At 53.3% G+C, this 24,748-nt stretch overlaps 1 protein-coding gene across 1 annotated transcript; it reads left to right on the top strand.

Annotated features, from left to right (window-relative positions):
• Positions 1-278: 278 nt before the first annotated feature.
• On the top strand, positions 279-24,732 carry LOC120392989 (maestro heat-like repeat-containing protein family member 7). Its single transcript, XM_039517640.1, has 12 exons — positions 279-316; positions 4,682-4,784; positions 5,924-6,059; positions 9,448-9,548; positions 10,587-10,736; positions 11,361-11,515; positions 11,895-12,039; positions 17,578-18,005; positions 18,736-18,850; positions 20,121-20,261; positions 22,047-22,223; positions 24,673-24,732. Exons 1-12 carry the CDS (start codon positions 279-281, stop codon positions 24,730-24,732), a joined length of 1,749 nt encoding a protein of 582 aa, XP_039373574.1.
• Positions 24,733-24,748: the final 16 nt, after the last annotated feature.

A 24,748-nucleotide genomic window follows, 5' to 3' on the forward strand; every position in this document is an offset into this window, starting at 1 on the left:
GGTGGAGTCCTTGGGTGATAATGCTGATGGAGCCTTTGCAGAGCACTGGCGCGTGACACTGGGACACTGAGCACAGGCCCTGCACTGCGCTCCCTGGCTGGAGCCCTGCACACCATCAAGCCTGCAGTAGGACGACCTGGCTGCTGAGCCCACGTGTTGCAGGCCCTGCGCTTTGCTCCTGTCGGAGCCTTGCAGGAGCTTGGAGCCCAGCTGGCATTTCCCACATTGTCTCCTCAGGAGCTGATTGATCACGAGTCCGTCGACTCCTGACCGGCGTGATGCGCCAGCAAGCAATGCTCGCCATCATGAAGCTGAGGTACCCAGCCTGCCCGGCCCAGCCCCAGCCAGTGCTACATGCAGCCAGACATGCCAGCCACTTGGCATGGCCAGTTTTCCAGAGCATTCCCTCTGCTCCTCCCCATCTTCTGATTCCCAGGAAATGTGGCACCAGATGATGGTGCTGGTGCATGTGGACTGGCACCAGTGGGTAGGTGGTGGAGGATCCTTCGGTGCCTGGTGACCTCCACGTGGCCTTATGAAGATATGGGGAGGGGCGTGGAGGCAGGACCAGTCCTCTGAGGGGAGAGGGGCAGTTAGGTGCTGCTGGAGCGGAGCGATTGGAGTCAGTGCCAGCTGCGCCACACTGGCAGCCCAGCGACTCCCAGTGGCTGAGAGGCTGGGCAGGCTGAGCCTGGCACTTGGCACTGCCTGTGCCATGGGGACTCTCTCAGTGCCGCTAGTGCCCTGCTCTGAGCTTCCCAGAAGCCTGCCCATCAGGCGCCTGGAAGGTGATGGATGCTGCGGCTGGAGCTGGGCTCGCTGTTGGCTCAATTAGTTCCCAGGAATGGGAAGGAGGTGGGGCAGGAGCTGGAGCAACTCTCCCACTGAGCACTGGCTTCCTGACAACGGGCAGGCAACGGCATTGGCCATGATTGCGCTCTCTGCGGGGTGAGAGGGGCGGGATTTGCGCCAGCACTGGGCGAGCTGTTCCTCACTGGCTGCCTGCCACGAGGGGCGCGGCTCTGTCCTGCAGGGGCAGCCTGGTAGTCACCTGGCACCTCATTGCATGTGCTGGGGCCATGCTCTGGCAGTGGGGGTGAAGAGGTTAATGCTGTCTGGGCTGTCCCCACCTTCCTGCCCCTGCACACAGCTGTGTGCCCTGTCCAGCAGGCTGAGAGCAATGGGCAGGGGCAGAGCTTAGATCCCTGCTTCGGTTCTGCCCGGCAGCGGGCTGATGCAGCATCTCTGTGCTGGCCTGACTGTGCAGCCGCAGTGCAGACGGCTGTGGTGGAGGGTCTCTGCCCAGCGGGCAGGACTGGCAGGCTCCTCTGCACTGTGGCCGCTGGGTTCAGAGGCGCTGGTGCCAGCAGGCTCTAGTCTCCTGTCCATGCCATTTGCAGGATGTTGTTTCTCGGTGAAGCACAGCGAACTCAGCCCCAGCCGGTGAGTGCTGGTGGGGTCACAGCAGACAGCTGCAGGCTACACTAAGTCCCTGCCTGCTGGTATGGGAGAAGGCAGCACCAACTCCTTCCACCACCCCCTGGCCTGTTCTCATCTGCCACCCGCCAGCTGGAGCCCCCGCAGGTGTTTCAATGTCCTGGGAGCCTGAGGGCAATATTAGCACATCAGTCCCGCCTCAGACCCCAACCGCATGTGTCTCTCTCTTAGCAAAGTGAAGCTATCGGTGTGGCTCCTGACACGACCCAGGCTGCTCACCACCTGCTTCTCCAGCATCTTCTCCTGCCTCCAGCACACACCATGGAGGAGGTGGAGGCTGCTCTCACACCAAAGTAAGCCCCAAACCGGCCATGTTGAGCCGCCCAAACCGAGTGGGAATCCTGCCACTCGCCGTACTGTCCCCTGGGTTACCTGGCACTGGCATAAGAGTGTAATGATCACAGCTCCCGACAGGACTTCAGCGCAGGACCTGCAGCACCAAAGCACAGGCCCCAAAGCACAGGCCCAGATAAAGGAGTAACTCCCTCCTAGGGTAGCAGTAGTAGGCATTTATCCTTCACATGCACCGACAATTAGTGGGGAACAGACACTCCCTTTACAAGCACATTCATCCCCCATGCGTGGCTGGGGCACAGGCCTGAGATCGGCTGCTTCAGGTGCACATAGGCCAGGGGAGCAGAAGCTTGGCTGGAAATCTGCCCTCCAAAGGTGGAGTCCTGTCTGACTCTCCCAGTGGGATAGACTGTGTGCAGTGGGCTTTCTGGGGAGAGCAAAGACAGGTGGGGCCCTGTTGCCAGGAGGAGTTTGTAGTAGGTCTCTGCGGGTACAAGTGAGTGGTGAGCTGTAATACCAGGGGCTGCTATGACCTGGGGTGTCACACGCCAGGCATTGGTTCATCACCTGGCTGGGTAACTCCACTTGCTCTGGTTTCTCCTCTGCTCTGCATGCAGACGCTGAAAACCATGGATGAGATGCTGAAGGCCTTGGTGTGTGAGGATAAGGAGCCCAACCTTGTGGTGCTGCAAACATCGTGAAGGTCTGGAGGCGTGGGGGCAGGAAGGGACTAGTCCTGTAGCTGGGTGGGGCTCAGGGACCAAGGCTCTGTTTAATCCCAAGCATGGGACACCCCGTGCCTTTGGCCTCAGAGCACGCTCTACAAAGGTTCTTGGGCTGAGGGCCAAGTGCCCCACTATATCTGAAAACGTCTGTATGGGGTGGGGTGGAGGAGCGCCCACCCCATACGGGATCTGCTGTGTTCTCCACTGAGCCCTCATGTGAACCTGTGGGCCCCACCACAGGTTCACCATGGCCCCACCAACCTGGCCAGAGCCCGGAGCCAGATTCCCCAACATTCTAGTTCTGGGGCCACAGGAAGTAGATTCTGTGGGTGGTTTGTGCTCCCAAAAGAGGGAAATGTCCTTGACAGAGATTCGGTCTCCTCGATCCCAGAACCTGGGAAGAGGGAATCACAGAAGTGCAGGGCTGGAAGGGATCTCAAGAGGTCATCTACTCCACCCCCTGCACTGAGGTAGGGCCAAGCATTCCTAGACTGTCCCTGTTGAGTGTTTGTCCAGCCTGTTTTTTAAAACCTCCATGATGGGGAGTCCACCACTTCCCTAGGTCACCTGTTCCAGTGCTTAGCCACCCTTAGACTTTTTCCTAATATTTAACTTAAATCTCCCTTGCTGCAGATTAAGCTCATTACTTCTTGTCCTACCTCCAGGGGACATGGAGAACAATTTGTCACCATCCTCTGTATAACAGCCCTTAACGTATTTGAAGACTGTTACAGGTGCCCCCTCTGTCTTCTCAAGATGAAACATGCCCAGTTTGTTCAACCTTTCTTCACAGGTCAGGTTTTCTAAACTGCTGATCATTTTGTCGCTGTCCTCTGGACTGGCCCCAGTTTGTTCACATCTTTCTTAAAGCATGGTGCCTGCAACTGGACACAGAGCTCCAAGCTAACACAATTCAGAATGGCATTTCCTTTTCACAACAGCATCACACTGTTGATTCATATTCAGTGTGAGATCCATGATAACTCCCAGATCCTTTTCTGCAGTACTGCCACCTAGCCGGTTATCCCCCACTTTGTTTTTATGCATTTTTCCTTCCTAAGTGTGTTACGTCACTTTTGTTTTGACTGAATTTTATCTTGTTGACTTCAGACCAACTCTCCAATTTAGCAAGCTGATTTTGAATTCTAATCTGTCCTCCAAAGTGCTTGCAACCCCTCCCAGCTTGGTGTCATCCGCAAACTTTACAAGCATCCTCTCTTTCCGTTAACCAAGTTCTTAATGAAAATATTGATTAGTACTGACCAGGCACACCCCTGGGGACCCCACTTGAGACACCCTCCCAGTTTGCTAGCGAGTCAGTGATAACTCCTCTTGAGTATGGTCTTTCCATCAGTTGACGCCCACCTTATAGTAATCTCATCTGGATCAGACTGGCTTAGTTTGCTTATGAGAATGTCTTGTGGGACTGTGTCAAAAGCCTTACTAAACTTCATATACATCATCATATACTGCCTGCCTCCATCCACTAGGCAAGTAACCCTGTCAAAGAAGGAAATTAGATTGGTTTGGCATGGTGCTATTTGTTATTACCCTATTATCTCCTCTAGATTCTTACAAACTGTTTAATAACTTGTTCAGTATCTTCTGGGTACCAAAGTTAGGCTGACAGGTCTATAATTCCTTGGGGCCTCCTTGTTCCCCTTTCTGAAGACAGGTTCTGTGTCTGCTCTTCTCCAGTCCTTTGGGACCTCAACCTCCTAAAGGTTCAGCGATTTCTTTGCCTAGCTCCATCTAGGGTGAATATCATGAGGCTCTGCCAACTTGAATACATCTAACTGACCTCAATTGTCTTTTACCTGTTCTCTCCTAGTCTAGCCTGTATTCCTGCCCCTTGTTGTTAATATTGTGTTAAGCATCTAGTCGTCATTAACCTTTTAGTGAAAACTAAAGCAAAAAGGCATTAAACACCTTGGCTTTGTCTGTGTCATCCATTCTTTGCTCTCCTTCCCTGCTGAGTAGTGGCCCCACACTTTCCTTTGTCTTTCTCTTGCTCCTAATGCATTTATAGAGCTGCTTCTGATTGTCTTTATGTCCCTTGACAGTTAGAACTCATTTTTGCCTTTGCCTTGCTGATTTTCTCCTATGTGCTTGGACTATTTTTTGGTACTTCTCCTTAGCAATTTGTCCCAATTTGTTTCTCTCAGGTCCTGCTCCCTGACCACATCCAAGGAGGTACATGAGCGGTTGAGGGCAGTGGGAAGGATCAGGTGGCTGATGGAATTCATGGGGTCTCAGTGCAAATTCCAGGTGAGCAGCCTGTGACCCTGGCCACCTCCTAACTACACTGAACAGCCTCAAGGTGCAGCACGCCCTGGCATGGAAAATGCAGGCCTAGAATAGTGACTCAGCAAGATCCTCAGTAGGAGTCCAATCTAACGAGCCCTGATGTCGATGGGTCTTTCCTCTGACTCCAGTGGGCTTTGGGTCGAGTTCCATCATTCTGTCTCCAAGGACTCTCCTGCTGTTCCCCTAGCACCAAAGTCTGCTCTGCAGGGTCAATGCATTTACACAGGATTGCCCTGACAGCAGCCTCCGAACCCAGGTATCTGTTCATCCCCTTTGTCAGATGCCTGTGGGATGCTTTGGCATCAGCTCCTGCCAGGCTACCAGATGAACGCCCCTTGCTCTGCATGCTCAGGGCCATTGAGCTGCTCCAGATGCTCCATCCCCTGTGGAAGGGCTTCCTCTGGCAGCTGGAGGGGGTCGCTGGATGATGTGCCCCAGAGGCTGGGGCAGCAGAACAGAATGAGGGAGGTGGAGGGGACACAGTGAAAGGGATGGTGGGGCCAAAGGCGCCAGAGAACTGGGAGTGGGAGTGGGGAGGCTGTGCAGACCCCGGGAGAGGAGGGCAAGGGGCTTGGTGCCAGGTGGGGAAGAGCAGGGAGCCAGTGCAGGGGCTGCAGGAGGGGGAGACGAGAGGACAAGGCTGCAGGAGAGAGCTGGCAGGAGAGAGCAGGCAGGCTGGGGGCAGCGCGAAAGGAGGGCTCTGGGAGCTCCAGGATGGAGTGAGAGAGGCAGGATGCAGAGCAGAGGAGTCCAAGGTGACCCCAAGCTCCTGGGCCTGAGGTCAAAGAAGGGAGGGGATGGCAGAAGGGGCTGGGATTAGGAACTTGCCCTTGAGATGGAGACTGACGCTAGTTCATTTGTTACCTGGGTCCCCACTGGGGTAACGTTTGCTGACTTTGCTGCCCAGATTTCTCCGTCCCTGCTGAGCTTTCCTCAGCCCCTGGTGATGGGCCCCACAGCTCCTCCTGCCTCATTGTCTCCAGTCTCTCTGCGGTGGCCTCTGCCTCCCCTGTTCTAACCCATTGCTAGGGCAATGCCAGGGGACTCGCTGCGCTAGGTCTGCAGGGGTGAGTGACTCCTTTGCTCCCTCTCTCCGTCAGGAAGTGGAGGAGTTCAGCGTCCTGGGCCAGCTGGTGGGGTGTCTCACTCTGTGCCGTGCGGAGCAGGAGCAGGAGATCTGCCAATCGGCTGTGGAGGGACTTCGCCACCTCTACTCCTTCATGCTGCATCTAAAATGTAAGAGCACTGGAGACCCTTGTCCTTCCTAAATACACTGACATGGGGTTTCCAACATGAAAACCATATTTATTAAACACTTCCACCTTTTCTGCAACCTTTAAACAGTCTCCATCTAGTAATGAGCCTACACCACTGCTACGATTTCTTTTGTTCCTAATACACTTTTTTAAAGAAATCCTCCTTATTATCCTTAGTCCTGCAAGCCATGGAGTTTACCCTGATGTTTACCCTCTATCCATATTCTACTCTTCATAACTCACATAAGAATGGACATACTGAGTCAGACCAATGTTTCATCTAGCCCAGTATTGTGTCTTCAGATAGTGGCCAGTGCCTCATGTTTCAGAGGGAATGAACTGAACAGGGAAATTCTGAGTGATCCATCCCCTGACATGCAGTCCCAGCTTCTGGTAGTCAGAGGTTTAGGGACATGCAGAGTATGGGGTTACATGCCCTGATTATCTTGAACCCAATTATACTTTTAGCCTTCACAACATCCCACGGCAACAATTTCCACAGGTTGCCTGTGCATTGTGTGCACAGATACCTTCTTTTGTTTGTTTTTAACTTGCTGCCTCTTCATTTCATAAAGTGACCCCTAGTTCTCCTGTTATGTGCAAGAGTAAATAACACTTCCTAGTCACTTTCTTCATACCAGTCATGATTTTATAGACCTCATCTTATCCCCTTAGTCATCTCTTGTCTAAACGAAATAGTCCCAGGTCTCTACTACAGACCTATATTGTTATAACTATATTGCTCAGGGGTGTGAAAATCCACACCCCTGTCGGCAGGAGCACCTCTCCCATTCACCTAGCCAGCGCCTCAGGAGGTGGATTAAGAGCTTGTTTGCATAGGAGCATCTTCACGTAAACTCTACAGCGCCAGTGCAGCTATGGCGATACAGTGTTTGAAGTGTAGACTTGCCCCCCATATTTTTTATCTCTCCTCATATGGAAGCTGTTCCATCCCCCTAATCATTTTTGTTGCCCTTCTCTGCACCTTTACAATTCTGGTATATCTGTTTTGAGATGGGGCAACCAGAACTGCACGCAGTATTCAAGGTTTCAAGCATCATAGATTTATATAGAACCAGTGATGAGCTGCCAAAATCTTAACAACCGGTTCCCTATAAAAGTTCTGATTTAAGGGAGGGAAGCAGAGGAGGGTCCGAGGTCCTGCAGGGCCTGGGGCAAATTGCCCCACTTGCCCTCCCCGCGGCCCTGGAGCTTGCAGCCTCCTCGTACCTTACCTTGCCAGCAGCTCAAAGCAGCAGGACGACTCAGGAGCTCAGCTGAGCTGCCCAGCTGCTGGCCATGCTGCGGCTCTGTGGGGTGGGGAAGCGGGGAGAGCCTGGGAGACATCCTCGTGGGGCCGGGGCCCTGCAGGGCCTGGGCCAATTGCTCCACTTGTTCCTTCCTCCCCTCTGGCCAGCCCTGAGCTTGCAGCAGCCCCCTTCCCCACCACACTTGCCGGGCTACTCAAAAAGCGGCAGCAGGACGACTCCTGAGCTCAGCTGAGCTGCCCAGCTGGTGCCGGTGGCTGGCCACGCTGCAGCTGGTGGGAAGCGGGGGAGGGGCCAGGGGAACCTCAGCCTCCCCAGCTGGGAATCCTGGGAGCAACAGGATGGTCCAGCCCGCGGACCGGAGTTCTTTGCCCACCTCCTGGCCCTTTAACAACCGGTTTTCCACGGAGGTCTAATTTTAGCAACCGGTTCTAGGGAACCTGTGGGAAACGGCTCCAGCTCACCACTGTATAGAAGCATTATGATATTTTTCTGTTTTATTATCTATCCTTTTCCTAATGGTTCCCAACATTCTGTTTGCATTTTTAACTGCCGCTGCACGTTGACTGGATGTTTTCAGAGAACTATTTACGATAACTCCAAAATCTCTTTCTTGAGTGCTAACTTAAACCCCATAATTTTGTATGTATAGTTGGGATTATGATTTCCAATGTGTGTTACTTTGCATTTATCAATATTGAATTTCATCTGCCATTTTCTTGCCCAGTCCCTCTTTTTTTTTAGATCCCTTTGAAGCTCTTCGCAGGCTGCTTTGGATTTAACTATCTTGAGTTATTTTGTATCATCTGCAAATTTTGCCACCTCACTGGTTACCCCTTTTTCTGGATCATTTATGACTATGTTGAACTACACTGGTCTCAACACAGATCCTTGGGGACCACGCTATTTACCTCTCTCCACTGTGAAAACTGGCCATTTATTCCTGTCCTTTGCTTCCTATCTTTTAACCACTGACTCATGAGAGAACCTCCCCTCTTATCCCATGACAGCTTCCTTTGGTTAAGAGCCTTTGGTGAGGGACCCTGTCAAAGGCTTTCTGAAAGTCCAAGTACACTATATCCATTGGATCACCCTTCTCCACATCCTTGTTGACCCCTTCAAAGAATTCTAGTAGACTGGTGAGGCATGATTTCCTTTATAAAAGGCATGTTGGCTCTGCCTCAACAAATTGTGTTCACCGACGTGTCTGATAATTCTGTTCTTTCCTATAGTTTCAACTATTTGCCTGGTACTGAAGTCAGGCTTACCAGGGATCACATCTGGAGACTTTTTTAAAATTCACTCACATTAGCTATCTCATACAGAGGCTGATTTAAACGCTAGGTTACATACCACAGCACTGCACATAAGTCTGTCTGGATGTCTCGTGATAGCTCCAACCTTGCACCAGGCAGGCAATTTACCATGCGGTTCTCCCAGTCATCACAAACCCAACTGTTTATATGTCTATTGATTGAATCCCCCATTACTATTTCCTGGCTTCTCTTTGTAAGTGGGATTCCCGCCTTAGGAGGGGTAGCCTCAGTGTGAGAGGACATCATGACTTCATCTGGAAGGTGGGTCCCAACTATGGATCGTCTCCTCTGCCCCAGCTCGATGTTCTCCTTCCCGAAACTTTCACCCTCCTCAGCAGCACAGAGGCTGTCAGACTGGGGGTGGGACTACTCTACTGCATCCCTAAAAGTCTCCTCTATGTACCTCACTGTCTCCCTTGGCTCCACCAGTTCAGCCCCTCTGGTCTCCTGGTCTCCGATGGCCAGTAGCTCCTTGGGCCAAATGCCCACATATGCTACCTGCCCACAGGGCTGGTAATCGTACATGCTGCATTCAGTGCAATCAACTGGAGAGCCCCACGCTGCTGCTGCCCTTCTGCCTGGTTTATTTTTACTCTTCCAGGGGGTTTAGTTTGTTTAGTTTGGGGGAGGGATGGGGGAACAGGTTATTGGCCTGAGTTTACAGTATGTTTGTTAGATGTACTTGTCTCTCACACACCCTCTCTAAACTTCCTTGCAAAACTCCCGTTTGCTAACCAAGGTCTGATTTATATTGCCTGTTGTCTGTTTCCCCGCCCTGGGTCAGCTGAAATTCTGAGGAAGCTCGGTGCAGAGTATCGGCAGATCCTCAAGAACAGTCAAGTTGAGACAGCCTTCTGGGTCACCAACACCAGAAATATCACATTGGTAACTACAGTCAGTGCTTCCTGGGATTGTTGTGCCCAGAGTTATCAGGAGTCAGAAATTAACACCCTAGGAGTCAGGGGGAAGGGACAGACTAACCCCATCCAGCTGGGACAGAGACCTGCCTATGGCCCACTCCACCTCATAGAATAATAGACCTCAGGAAATTATCTAGTCCAACCCCTTACTCAAAGCAGGACCAACCCAACTAAATCATCCCAGCCAGGGCTTTGTCAAGCCAGGCCTTAAAAACCTCTGAGGATGGAAATTCCACCACCTCCCTAAGTAACCCATTCCAGTGCTTCACCCCCTCCTAGTGAAATAGTGTTTCCTAATATCCAACCTAAACCTCCCCCACTGCAACTTGAGACCATTGCTCCTTGTTCTCTCATCTGCCACCACTGAGAACAGCCGAGCTCCATCCTCTTTGGAACCCCCCTGCAGGTAGTGAAGGCTGCTATCAAGTCATGTGCCCCAGCCCCCGCATCATTTTCATTGCCCTCTGCTGGACTCTCTCTGATTTGTCCACATCCTTTCTCTTGTGCGGGCCCAAAACTGGACGCACACTCCATGTGTGACCTCACCAGTGCCGAATAGAGGGGAATAATCACTTCCCTCCATCTGCAGGCAGTGCTTCTACTAATGCAGCCCAATATGCCTCCTTACATGACACATCCCAAGATGCAATGGGGCTCATCCAAAGCTGATCCCAGCTCCTTGTCAGGTTTCTTAGATCTTACTCAGAGATTAATGCAATAAAAGGCATCATTGCATCTGCGCATGAGCGCCAGCCCTGCTGAGCACTAGACAGTGTATCCGCATGGCGCAGTATTGTGCCCCCGCACTGCCACGCTGGCCTCTGCCATGCATGACAGCTTCCGATTGCTGGCTGGGTACTGTGCTGCCCAGGTGCAGTAAGCCAGGCCTGTCCCGGAAGAGTGGGGTTTGCCTGCACTCCTGGCCGGGCCAGTCCTGGCTGCTAGGCCACTGACCGGATCCGCGCTGGGCAGCAAAGGGGTTTCACTGCGCAGTTTGTTTCAGATTTTTGGGAAGTACTTGGAGCCGTCTGAAGGCATGGACTTTCTCCTCACTGCTATCGACGGCATGAGAGACTCCAGCGTCCATGACGCAGTGACGGCCAGGAACATGCTGCATACGATCCTGGAGGTTCCTGGCCTCCGCTGGTGGAGGGTAAGAGCTGCAGTGAGAACACTGTGCTGGGGGAGCCCATCCGTGGGAGACTCTGTCTCTGGATGCTAGGCATTATTGGGGGGCAGTTCTCTGGCCTGTGAAATGCAGGGGGTCAGTCTAGGTCAGGGGTCAGCAACCTTTCAGAAGTGGTGTGCCAAGTCTTCATTTATTCACTCTAATTTAAGGTTTCACGTGTCAGTCATACATTTTAATGTTTGTAGAAAATCTCTTTCTATAAGTCTATAATAAATAACTAAATATTGTTGTATATAAAGTAAAGACATTTTTGAAAATTTTTAAGAAGCTTCATTTAAAATGAAATTAAAATGCAGATCTCCTGGACCGTGGCCAGGCCCCGCAGTGTGAGTGCCACTGAAAATCAGCTTATGTGCCACCTTCAGCACACGTGCCATAGGTTGCCTACCCTGGTCTAGGTGATCACCATGACCGCTGTGGCCTTGCAGTCTATGAATCGATAGGCTGGGAACTAGTGCTGTGTTCTAGGCCTGGGGCTGGTGAAGAGGTTCTGGGAGGGCAGATGGCTCTCAGGTGCAGCAGGTCCTTGGCTCCCAGATCAATAGCCGTGCGAGGAAGCCAAGGCCCCAACTCCCATTTCCCTTCCAGATGTCAGAGGCTGTGAGGAGCATTTATAACCACCTGGACTCCATCAGCGAGCCACTTGCCCGGCAGGAGCTGCGCAGGGCCCTTCTCCTGCTGGGCTACCGGTTCAGCGAGGAGGTGGTCGGAACCCTGCTGGGCTGCTCACGGTCATGTGACAGGTACGGGGCTGCGGCTACCACCACTTGCACTCTGGGTCCCCCGGACTGGTCCCGCTGCCAGAGACAGGGGAGTGCAGAACCCTCCAGAGATCTCCTGCTCCCTGCAGAGCTGCTGCTTCTCCTGGAGGGTTTTGCAGGCTGGCTTGCCCTGGACACAGGCCAATTTGCAAAACCCTGTACGGCATCCCTCGGCCTCTCCTGTGGCTGACACTCAGACCTGGCCCCATGTAACCTGCACCAGCCAACGGGGTCCTTGCAGGAGCAGGAGGGCAACAAAGGGCCGGCCGGTGAGGGGAGACCCAGCAGGCGTGCCAGTGCCGAGGGGTGCAGGAGGCTGGCAGGGCTCTGATCGGGTGCCACTGGCTCTCTCCCTTTGCAGTGTTGCTGCGGAGATGTGGAAGATGCTGACATCCCAGCCCAACACCTCAAGAAAGATCCTTGGGGAGCTGGTCAGCAGGCTGCAGGAGCCGGCTCGGCGACGGTATCAGCTCTCTGAGAGACCGGCTGGCTTCCCCCCCTTGGCCGTAAGTACCAGCCCCTGCAGCAAGGGAAGGAGTGCCGTGTGTCCCCATCATGGCCTGAGGGGGTCTCTCAGTCTCCCACGGGGTATAGTCATTGGGCCAAAGAGAGAGAGAGTGTGACTTTAGCCAGTGCTATATTCGAGCCGGAACACGCCGAAACGCTCTCCTGGTGCTATTCAGCAGCACTCATAGAATCACAGGGTGAGAAGGGATCGCAAAGTCAGCTCGTCCAGCCCCCTGCAACAATGCAGGACTTCTTGTTTCTAACCCACCCTGGACAGATGGCTCCAGCCTCCTTCTGAAAACCTCCAGCGAAAGAGTTTCCACAAGCTCCCTAGGCATCTTTCCCATCGTCCTACTCTTCTTACAGTTAGGAAGTTTTTCCTGAGGCTTAATCTATATCTGCTGTGCTGTAGTTTGACCCCATCGCCTCTTGTCCTGCCCTCTGTGGCAAGAGAGAACAACTTTTCTATCTTTTTATGGCAGCCTTCCAAGTATCTGAAGACCATTATCTAGTCCCCTTAATCTCCTCCTTTCCAAACAAAACATAGCCAGTTCCTTCAGCCTTTTTTCTTATGGCTTGTGTTCCATCCTCTGATCACCTTTGTCACTCGCCTCTGGATCCTTTCCAGTTTCTCCACATCCTTTCTAGACATTGGTGACCAAAACTGACACCGTACTCCAGCTGAGGCCTAACCAGCACTGAGTAGAGTGGTACTATCGCCTCCCATGACTTGCATGCTATACCCAGGGGCGGCTCTAGTAATTTTGCCGCCCCAAGCAGGGCGGCACGCCACGGGGGGTGCTCTGGCGGTCGCTGGTCCGCGGTTCCAGTGGACCTGCTGCAGACATGCCTGCGGAGGGTCCACTGGTCCCGCAGCTCCAGTGGAGCATCCGCAGCCATGCCTGCGGGAGGTCCACCGGAGCCGCAGGACCAGCGGACCCTCCGCAGGCACTCCTGTGGAGGTCTGCCGGAGCCACCTGCTGCCCTCCCGGCGACAGGCAGCGCGCCCCCTGCGGCTCTCATTGCCGCCCTAAGCGCGCGCTTGGCACGCTGGCGTCTGGAGCCGGCCCTGGCTATACCTCTGTTAATGCAACTTAAAATTGCATTTGCTTTTTTTGCAACAGCATCGCATTGCTGACTCATGCTGAGGTTGTGATCCACCACAGCTCCCAGATCCTTCTCAGCTGGTTATCCTCCATTCTGTATCTGTGCATTTGCTTTTTCTTCTCTAAATGTAGCACCTCACATTTGTCTTTGGTGAATTTTATTTTGTTATCTATAGCCCTGTGACGCTGTAGGGAGAGGGATGGATTGACCTGGAAATGGTGTTTAGTTTTACTGGGACTGTCTGCATGGGGGATGGGAGAGCAGGGGATGACTTTAGGTGAGGGTCAGTACCTGAGGCTGTAACCTGAGCCAGAAAGGGGGGTGGGATGAGTCGATACTGCGTACTAAGGTTATTCCTGTTTACACTGGTGCCCCAGCGCAGCAGCAGCAGCAGCAGCAATACTCTTTATTCCTCTCGAGGAGGTGGAGTACAAGCAGCGCTGTAGCCAGGAGATACAACGCTGTATATGCCTTGCCAGTGTGGACGGGAGTGAGTTACAGCGCTGTTGGTGGCTTTATTGTGCTGTAACTCTCAAGTGTAGCCAAGGCCTAAATCCACGCTCACACTCAGGGCTAGTCTACACTTACCATCTGGGTCGACGCGTGAGTTTGATTTTCGGAGTTCGAACTATCGCGCCTGATCTAGATGCGATAGTTCGAACTCCGAAGCACCGCAGTCAACTCCGTACTCCACCAGTGCAAACGCGGTGGTGGAGTCGACGGGGAGCCGCGAGTTCGACCGCCGCTGCCTGGACGGGTGAGTAGTTCAATTAGGTACTCAATTCAGCTACGCTATTCACGTAGCTGAATTTGCACCCTAATTCGAACCCCTTTGTAGTGTAGACCAGGCTTCAGCCATGCTGCATGAAATCACACGCGTGGAGCTGAGCAGTGGTTTCAGCTCAGCTGGCACTTCTGACCAGTATAATCAAGAGAGTCATGCTAGGCATTGACAATTCCTGTCAGTGACAGACCAGATTGGTTACACAGCAGCCCTACCTCCTTTTCACTTTATCTAAGGCCTTGGCCACACTTGAGAATTACAGCGCAATAAAGCCACCAACAGCGCTGTAACTCACTCCCGTCCACACTGGCAAGGCACATACAGCGCTGTATCTCCGTGGCTACAGCGCCGCTTGTACTCCACCTCCCGAGAGGAATAAAGAGTATTGTGCTGCCAGCTGCTGCGCTGGGGCACCAGTGTAAACAGGGAATAACCTTAGTATGCAGTGACTGATCTCCGAAGCTTCCCATAACCCTTTTAAGTGAAGGTTCCGCTCTTTGTTTTGTTGTAAACTCTGGGCCCGGGAGCTGCTTATCAAAAAAACAAACCCAGCTCCTGTTTGCTGTAAATGAGCAGAGGCAGAGGGCTCCCTTTGGAAGGCCCACAGCTCGTGTTTGCTTGAATAGAGGGGAGGGAGGAGGGTCCGTTTCATGAGCGGCTGCTTATCTGGTCTGTGAGGAAAAACAAAGAGGTGCTGTTCACTTTCAGTGAGTCAGAGAGGGCTAGGGGAGGGGTTGGAACTTGCAAGGCAGCTGCTGACACAGTGTTGGCTCCAAAATCCACTCTCTCTCCCCACGCTCCCTGTCACACTCCACCCCCCCTTTTGAAAAGCACGTTGCAGCCACTTGGAACGCTGGGATAGCTGACCATAATGCACTGCTCCCAATGCCGCTGCAGATGCTGCAAATGTGGCCACAACAGCGCGCTGGCAACTGTCAGTGTGGACAGACTGCAGTGCTTTCCCTACGCAGCTGTACGAAGACAGCTTTAACTCCCAGTGCTGTACAGCTGCAAGTGTAGCCATACCCTCAGCCACATGACTATGATTGTGAATGGAAATGTAGCAAGGGGCTTATTCCGCATACGTCATCACTCACGTTTAGCAAGCTACATGGCCCTTCATTTTCCATGTGGCATCCTCTCAGCTGTGCCAGAACTTGGCTCAGACATCCTTGTTCTCCTCTGATTCACAGACACAGAAAATACAATATGGAGAAAGACGCTTTGTGGAAATATTTGTAAAATTAGATCAATGCATTCCAGCAGGCCTTTGCTACTCCAGCCCGTTATGCCTTGATGGATTTTGTGTTACTTGTGTAGCCTACTAGCTACATTTAAAATAAACTTTTATTATTTCAGCCTGATACAGTAATGTCTGTAGTGCAGCAGCATGATTTATTTTCTATTTTCATTAGCCTATAGGCTAAAGTAAAAGAAAACTTGCTACGATTCATTGGTTTTTACCACTGTACTGTACACTTCTGTCTAGAGTTATATCTTTTACATATTCTATTGTAGACACAGTAATGGCATTTCTATTGTATTCTATTGCATACACAGTAATGGCATTTCAGCACAATGATTTCAACATTTAAAATAAATTGAATAGCTACTATGGGGGGGGTGTACAATTAAAAAAAAATCCAATACCTTGTTATTTTGGACAGCTGGCCTGTCTCCAGCCATGCCTGGTTTAGCCCAGGATTACTGTACCAGAAATTCAGTAGACAAATAAAATGTGAATTTCTATAATTCATATTGAAGAAAATCAGTATTTTAGTGGCATTCCAGGACCTTCATATTTTCGACTACACCACTGTCTCTAGCCCAGTGGTTAGGGTACCCAACTGGGAGACCTGGGGTCAAAACTCTGCTCCAATGACTATTTAAGTGTTCCCAAGTAGAGATAGATACCAAATTCCCTTTAGGGGTGGGGCTTAGGCCACATCCCTCTCCTCCGCATTTCCTATTGGTTGGTTTAGGCAGCTCCTCACTCTTAGCTTCATAGAGTTCAAGGCAAGAAGGGACCTCTGCGATCATCTAGTCAGATCCCCTGCCTGACACAAGCCAGAGAACTGCCCCCAGATCATTCCTAGAGCAGGTCTTTGAAGAAAAACATCCCATCGTGGTTCAAAAATAGTCAGTGATGGAGAATCTATCACCACCCTGGGTAAATTCTTCCAATGATTAATTACTCTCACTGTGATGTTTATGCCTTATTTCCAGTCTGAATGTCTACCTTCAACTTCCAGCCACTGGATCATGTTAGACCTTTCTCTGCAAGACTGAAAAGCCAATTACTAAATATTTGTTTCCCAGGGAGATACCTATAGACAGTAATCAAGTCACCCTCAACCCTCTCTTTGTTAAGATGAATAGATCGAGCTTCTTGAGTCTCTCCTATATCTCTCACCAGAGGTCCTGATTTTTATAGGGACAGTCCTGATTTTAGGGTCTTTTCCTTATATAGGCTCCTATTACCCCCAACCCCTGTCCTGTCTGGTCACCCTATCACTATAAGACATGGTTTCTAGTCCTTTAATCATTCTCATGGCTCTTCTCTGAACCCCTCTGCAATTCATCAACATTCTTTTGCATTGGGGCACCGGAACTGGACCCAGGATCCCAGCAGTTGTCACACCAGTGCCAAATACTCCCACTCTAGATTCTTCTGTTTATTTATCCCAGGATCACATGAGCTGATTATCCACCAGGACTCCCAAGTCCTTTACAGAGTCTCTGCTTCCCAGGATAGAGTCCTCGTCCTGTTCCTAGATGTATTCATTTACAATGAGCCATATTAAAACACATACTGTTTGATTGCTCCCCAGTTTACCAAGTGATTCAGATCGCTCTGTATCAGTGACTTATCCTCTTCATTATTTACCACTCACCCAATTCTTGTGTCATCTGCAAACTTTATCAGTGACGATTTGAGGTTTTCTTCCAGGTCATTGATGAAAATGTTAAATCGCAGAGGGCCAAGACCCGATCCCTGCAAGGACCATCCTGGAAACACACCTGTGCAATGCTGATTCCCAGTTTACAATTACATTTTGAGACCTATCAGCCACTTTATAATCCAATTCATGTGTGCCACGTTACTTTTGTAACTTCTAGGTTTCTGATCAAACTGGAGTGCAGCGCCAACTCAAGCGCCTTACAGAAGTCTACATACATTATGTCAATACCATTTCCTTTATCTACCAAACTTGTCATCTCATCGAAAAATTGTTGATTTGCATTAAATAAATTATCCTCTTTAATTCTTTATTAATTGAATCTTATACCAGCTGCTCCATTATCTTGCCTGGGATCGATGTCAGGCTGACAGGCCTGAAATTACCCAGCCCATCCCTTTCACCCGCTTTAACAATTGGCCCAACTGACTCTCTCTCTGGAGCATATACGGAGCCTGGGCACTTAACCCAGGGCTGTGAGTCCACTGGGCAGCAGGGCACATGCAGCTGGGCATGGCCACGCTGGGCCAAGTCCCTTGTGTGGTTCTAGCCAAGGTCTCACAGGCTAGGAATTGAACCCAGCATCCCAGGCCTTAGCTCCCCAGCCCACCCCAACCCCTCTAGGTGCCCTGGGGGAGCGTGGGAAGGACGAAATCCCTGCAGTGATGTCTGTCTCCTGTTCTTAGCTGCAGGCCACAAGAGCCCTGTATGTGATCCTGCAGGAGCAGGCCTGCAGGCAGGAGGTGAAGGAGCTCTTCCCTCAGCTCTACGTCGCGCTGCTCTTCCACGTCACCCACACAGTGCAGCACACTGCTTCGCAGGAGAGGGAGCATAACCAGGAGGACACGGCCGCACCCTCAGCCCCGCCAGGTACCGCCAGCCCGACACCCAGCCTGGGTTCTGCAGCGCCGCCCGCAGGCACGCGGCAGGGCCTGGCCTGGGCTCACTCAGTAACAAGAGGCTCGCCTGCACACAGGGTCGCGGTGAAGGCCATGGAAGCTTTGCTTCTATGCGCTGGCTACAAGGAGCAGGTCACCTTCATGATGAAGCAGGGCGGCTGGGACCTGCTCATGAGCTCTGACACGCACCACAAAGGTGTCTGCCTGCTTGCCCGGTGAGTGCTGCCCAGAACCGATCACAGCAGCAGCTCCTCCTGGCCCAGGACACGGCCACATTGCCTTCCCTGCTGGGTGAGACGCGGCTCCCAATCGCCTGCATGGAACAGGCCGCAGCCTCTGTGCTGTTGGCCAAGGGGTCAGTCGGCTACTTCTCCACCCTGCGCTGCCTGGCGAAACCGCTTCCTGCGTGGCTCTGGCAGGCATGGCTGGGCAAAGACAGCCTCCGCCATGTCTTTCCGCAGCGTTGGTGTAGCCCTGTCAGGCCCAGCACATGAGAGAGACAAGGTGGGGGAGGGAATGTCTTTGGTTGGCCCAGTGACTGTGGGTGAGAGAGAAGCTAACACAGAAAGCTCCAGCGCTTGTCTTGGGTGAATCTAAGATATTCTCTCACCCACCCTTCTGTCTCTCATCACCCAATATCTGGGCACATGAGGAAGACCACCGACCCCACCGACACCCTTCTTTGTCTGCAGTTCTCTTGCAGCCACAGCACTACGTGCTCAGAGCTGGCCTCATGGAAGGGCTCCCTGTCGAGTGATTAAGGGTTTGGGTCTCTAGCACATAAGCCGCTGGGCATTTTAAGCCAGCAGGAACTAGTCCGTGCCAGCTGCGCGTGACTAGTCGCCCGGGATCCCCTGTCCTGTGGCACTGGTCTGGTTAGATTCATAAATGGAGGACCAGTCCTTGCCCACCTTGATGATGTGGTGTTTGTGTTTCCTATGCCAGGGCCATGGTTTCGCTCAATTTCCAGGAGCGAAACTGGATTTTCTACCATCTGATGGCCATCCTCAGCGATCGGGACGATAGGCGGTACGTCCCGGCCGTGGCGCTCTTCATTCAGGTGAGCCTCACCAGCGGGTGAGGGTCGTGAGAAGAGCCCCGGCCCAGCGGTGACTGGGGCATGGGGCTGACCTATGGCCAGGGACAGCAGATTTGTAGAAATTTTGGTGGTGCTCAGCAGAACCTGCCCCTCCAAACTCTGCCCCCCTAAACTCTGCCCCCAACCTGCCTAAGTCTCTGGGAGGGAGTTTGGGTGGGGGAGGGGGCCTGGGGTGCAGGCTCTGGGATGGGTCAGAGGGTGGGAGTGCAGGAGAGGGTGGGGATGCAGGCTCTGGGAGGGAGTTTGGGGACAGGAGGGGTGTGTGGAGGGAGGGGCTGCAGGCTCTGGGAAGGAGTTTGGGGGCCAGAGGGGTCGGGAAAGGGGTGGGGCCAGGCTCTGGGAGGAGTTGGGAGGGTGCGGCGCTTATCTGGGGCTCCTAGGCAGGGCAGGCCGGGGGCCCTCCATGTGCTGCTACCCCGAGGCACTGCCCCCACAGCTTCCTACTGGCTGCAGGGGCACGCCCACCCCACCCAGGGGCCACAGGGAGGGGCTGGCAGCCATGGGAGCAAGCAGGCAGGAGGCCGCCTGCCGCGCTGCCAGTGGTGGTGGGGCCCCAAGCTGTTTTAAATGGCCTGGGAGACGTGGGGGAGAAGGTGGGGCTGAGGCCCATGGTGCCCAGGCACCATGGGCCAATGGAACTTGCCGCCATGCCTATGGCCAGGAGAGGGGTGGCCCTGAAGGCCCTGGGGTGGGTGGGTGAGCAGGGGCAGGGAAAGCTCCTACAACCCTAGGGGTGGAGTCACTCAGTCTGGGCATTGTTACCTGTCCCAGCTGGTGTCATGGGGCTGGAGCAAGGCCCAGGGTCAGGTGTCTCTTGTTCCCAAGGCTCAGTTCCATAGAATGGTCCCTTGTGTGACCTCGGCCTCGAGCCCCCTCTGACATCCGTGGTGCCATGCGCAGGCCGGGCAGCCGCCTGCCCATTCATGGCCAGTTCACCTGCCCCGCAGACCGGGCGACCCTTTGGAGCACAAGGCTGCAGACCCCACCCCACACCACTGCTCCGTGTGCAGCTGAGCCTTAGTGAGGAGCAGGGCAGGCCTTGATCTCAGCTGGAGCCTCGAGGGGCCGCCGCGCTAGCAGCGCTTCAGTGGGGCCCACACAGTGACCAATCGCGATGCCCTGCATGCAGCCCATGCCGGGCCTTGGCCAGTGGAGCTAAGGGCCCTGTGGCAGAGATGAGTCGCGAGAGGCCAGCCCCGTTCTCTAGCTTGATTTGCTGTTGGTGTGTTAGCTCCTCCAGTGCCCTGACCTTGGCTACGGGCTGGAAGACGCCATCGTGGAGGAGATGAGCAGGCAGCTGAGAGACCACCAGACCGTGGTGCGCTGGTTGGGGCTCAAAGGCCTCCTCAATCTGGCCCGTCTCCCAGAGAAGGTGAGAGGGGAGGAGGGCTGGGGGATAAACCCAGAACCGCAGGGAGCTGCTGCAGGGCTGGGGTCATTGAAACCTTCCCAGGGGGTATGGCCCTGGCCTGGAGTCAGGAGCCCTGGCTTCTATTCCTGGCTCTGCCACTGACCTGCGGGGTGCCCTTGGGCAAGCCCCTGCCTGGCCTTTGTCTGCTGTTCTGCAGGGCAGGGCCTGGCTCCTGCAGGGTGCGTCTCTAGGTGTGTGGAGCATCTGGCACAGCTGGGCCTGATTGTGTCTGGGGTCTCTGTGATCCAAAGAACCCTAGCACTAGAGTAGCAGCAGAGCTGCAGACTCTAGACCCCCAGGGAATGCTGGCGACCCCAGTGATCAGGGACGCTTGGATAGAGCCATTTCACTACAATTAGGAACCATTTTTTCCTACAAATCCCCTTTTAAAGCCTCATAGGTTTTAACTGTTGACGTCACGGCTCTGTCCCGCAGCACTCGCTCCTCTGAAGAGCTCTGGAAGGGCCTTTTGCTGCTAAGATCTCATAACAAGTTTGATACCCACAATATAGTGAAGGCAGAGAAAGTCCTTGGGGCTTAAATACACAGATCTGACAGCCTGGTAAAGAGGAGACAATCTGAAGGCAACTCTCGTTAATGATAATTTACTTCGCCTGAGAATAGGGGGGTCAGTCCGGTTTATTAAACCCGGACTATGACTAGATCAGACATGGAGAGGGCGTGACTGTAATTCTTTGTTATACACCATTCCCATCGGTCCATGCACTTCAGCCTGGTTTTCACTTGCTTGTGGTTCATTTTCCTTTCTGGAACCGGTTAGCCTGTATATGACCTATTTTTTCCCTGATGCCGGTTGAGATTTTGTGGGGCTGTCTTTGAAAGGTTGAAAAACCAAATACAGAAATGACTGAATCTGGCTTTTAGTAACAGACTAACCCTAGAACTAGTGTGCAATATTGGCTCCCTCCCCTAGGCTGGGCTGTAAGGACCAGGATTCAGGAGAACCCAGGTTCGGTTCCTGGCTCCGCCAGACTCCCTAAGTGACTGTGGGCGAGTCACGTAACCTCTCTGTGCCCGAGTTCCATGTCTGTACAATGGGGATAGAAATCCTTCCTTCGTGTGTCTAGCCTGTAAGCTCTAGGGCAGGGACCGTCTCTGACTGTGCCTGGAAAGCCCCCAGCACAAGCCCTTATTGCAGACAGGCCCTCGAGGTGCTATTTGAACAATAATACACTTGATTTATTTGGGGTCAACGTGTTGTGTAGAGAACTTCCCACGGATGATATCTGCTAATAAAAACCATCCCCTGAGATCTGGGGGACAAGGAAGCAGCTGCTTATGTTGCAGGTTGCCAGACCCACTGCCCGTGATCTTAGCTGGCTGTGCAAAGGCTTTGAGGCTGTAATATGTCTCTGGAGGCAGGGGAGCTGGAAGACTTTTTATAGTGGAGGTGCTGCACCCCCCCCTTACCCCTGTCCACACACCCCTCCACCACTAGAGCTTTGGTCAGGAGCAGGGCCATGGCTCCAGGAGGCAGGGGCGGGGGATGGATGGGGCAAGGGGACCAAGGCTGGGGCCATAGCTGGGGGTTGGCGCAGGGCCGGCAGCTGGGACCCTGTGTGTGGGGCCAGGAGCAGAGTCCTGCGTAAAACCTGGGAGTGCTGCAGCACCCCCAGCACCCCTAGCTCCCATGCCTCTGTCTGCAGGGGAGGCAGACATTGTTTTGGAAATGGCTTGTTGGGTCACTGGAGGGTGTTTCGTAAAGCAGCTCCTTGTTTCACACAGGTGGGGAAACTCCAGCGTCTGCTGCCAGATGTCCTGGAGCGACTCCAGGAGGTAGACAGAGCCCTCATCCGCAAGGCCATCGCCGTGCTGAAACACCTCCTCGCCGGCATGGACAGGCAGAGCGCCAGCCGTGCGGCTGTGCAAGTGGCTGAGCAACTCCTGCCATTGTTTGATGATGTAAGGCCTGGCAGCTCACAGGAGATCCCAGCAAACTGCGGACATGTGAATGGGGGCTAGGGGGTGGGCTAGCAGGGCCTGTGCTATGGTCCTAGCCAGAAAACGGATTGTCATAAATCATGAGCCCATTCCCGCCTTCCTCTCACTCCATGAGAGCACATGGCAGAAAGGATGGGACCCCTGGTGTCCCGCAGGCCTACTGACAAGGTTGAGGGCAGCCTGGGGACGAGGCTCCCCTGGGGAAGGACGTGCATTCCTGAGCCTGCATGCAGCGAGGGCCTCTGCAGCACAGGGTGCTGCCATGCTCTTGCTGGCTTCCAGGGTGAAAAGTGATGGAAATTTGGTTAAAATCTGCCACTACTATCACTGGACAGGAATCCTAAACCAGCCCTGTCAGCGCCATAAGGACATCGCTCTGTCTGTAGGTTCTGCAGCTACCGCCTTTCCTCTCCCCTTCGCTCTCATGGCAGGGCAGCGCCAAAGGAGGGAAAGTTCTCCTCAGATCTTTGTACCCACAAACTAGCCCCCGCTGGCGCATTCACCAGACTGATGTTCAGTCCCACACTGGGTGGCGAGATCCAGCAAGCGGGCAGGAGAAAGGGGCCCATCCGTTACTGCCTTCCAGGGGTAATGCCCCAGTGGGGGCTCCTGGAGGGACTCCCCAGCTCTCATACTGCCGCTCTTATTTAGTAGTGGCACAGGCCTGGCTAAAGCTGTTCCCAGGGTCTCCTGGATCCCCAGCTGGCCAAAGGGACAGGGCAGCCTGGACCAAGGATGCAGGATCTCGCCTGGGACGAGCCCTTTAAACCAAACCCTCTCAGGCCCGGGGAACAGAACAGGTACTTTAGGGGGCAGGGGTTATATCCCCATCGTGTCAAGGAACACAACGCCCAGTGTTGTCAGAAGCGTGTTGTCAGAGTGCTACCGGTGTGGTGCTCTGCTTTCTCCTTGTTGATATCACTCGGCTGCGTGCGTGTGTTCCCTCTGTGTGCTACCCCAGCTCTGCAGATAGCTGACACAGCAGACCCGACGAGAACCCCCAATAACCACAGAGTCCAGTAAGATGCAAAGCCACGTCGGCTAGGTTTATTGCGACCTCGGACACAATTGCAGTTCCCTGTAGGTTTCTTAGCCTAATTCAGGGCATACTAAGAGAAAGTGCCTCTGGCAATGGACCCGGCTCATTGGCGGGACTTTCCACTGCCCTCGGCCGGACAAAGGCACCGCCCCAGGATGCATTCTTATACACAGACACAAACAAGTTACACATCACACCTGACGTATGAGGTACAACCCCTCCACGTAGCACGGTACAACCTTTCTATGTATTTAGGTGCCCCCTTCTACCTTGTACATGTTGGTTCGATCAAAACAACTCTATCCATCATTTTACCCTTTTGCCCCTGTCATTGGGATGGGCCAGCCTGTTCTTTGTTATCTGTGTGGAATGTGCAAGTTTGTGAATGTTCAGTACCTTTTAGATATGTATCAGCCCTTTCCTTGCCAGCTTCTGTGAGCAGGGCCTGCCTCTGGCTCACAGCTTAACTTGGCTTTATATTAGCAAAGTCTTGTTCATTACTTTAGTTCAGGCCTCAGGCCTCATACTGGGCCTTTATCATGGCCTGCACTTACTACACCCATCACCAGGGAAAGGCAAACAGGCCTCAACAACTGGAGGGAAGACCAGAGAGGTGGCAGTTCAACATCTGCCTGTGCCCACTGCAGTGCAGCCCTGATGCCCCCATACCCCTCCCATGTGTTTTGTACAGAGCCTGCCCAGCTGTTCTGAGCTGACCTCACCCCACCCCAAACCCCTGGAGGCTGGGTGGCTTCCAGTCATGGCTTCCAAGGCCCCCTATCTGGGAGCTCCTGCACATTTACCACCCCTTGGCCCTAGTTAAATTCACCCCAGGTCCCTGAGCATGGCCCAAACAAACACCAATGTAGAAATTTGCCCCCTATGCCTGGCCCCCTTGGCCCGGCTAGAGGGCTGCTGTGGGTCAACACCAGTGTGAGCTGGGCCTGCAAAGTGGGTGGACAAACTACACCCCCCCTTCGCTCTTTGAATCTTTCCTCATCGCTCCTCTCTGCCGCCCCTGTCCTGACACTGCTCCATCCTGAATGTTTCCCTTGGCTGACACAGGCGGGTGCTGATGTCAGTGCACCCAGAGCTGGCTGTGAGAGCCTAGGGGCAGTCTCACCCCAGCTTACTGCTCTCCCTGGCCAAGAAGTTACCAGGCCAGCCCCTCAGCTGGTGGAAATCTGCATCTCTATTGCCTTCAATGGCGCTATGCCCATGAGACTCTGGCCCCAGTTGTGGCTGTATGGCTGGGGGTGAGTTACCAATACCCCCTGCAGGGCAGACATCTCTGGCACAGTGTGCACTTGCCCTGCTGGATGAGAATGACTGTCACAGTGTCTCCTCCCCTCCCTATATCATCTCTTGCAGGTGACCAGCAAGCTCCGGGTGCTCTCCATCACCCTTTTAAAGACCTGCTGGAGCTTGTAAGGTGGCCCAACCGGGA

Source organism: Mauremys reevesii, unplaced genomic scaffold, assembly GCF_016161935.1.
Source record: "Mauremys reevesii isolate NIE-2019 unplaced genomic scaffold, ASM1616193v1 Contig131, whole genome shotgun sequence".
NCBI classification, from domain to species: Eukaryota; Metazoa; Chordata; order Testudines; family Geoemydidae; genus Mauremys; species Mauremys reevesii.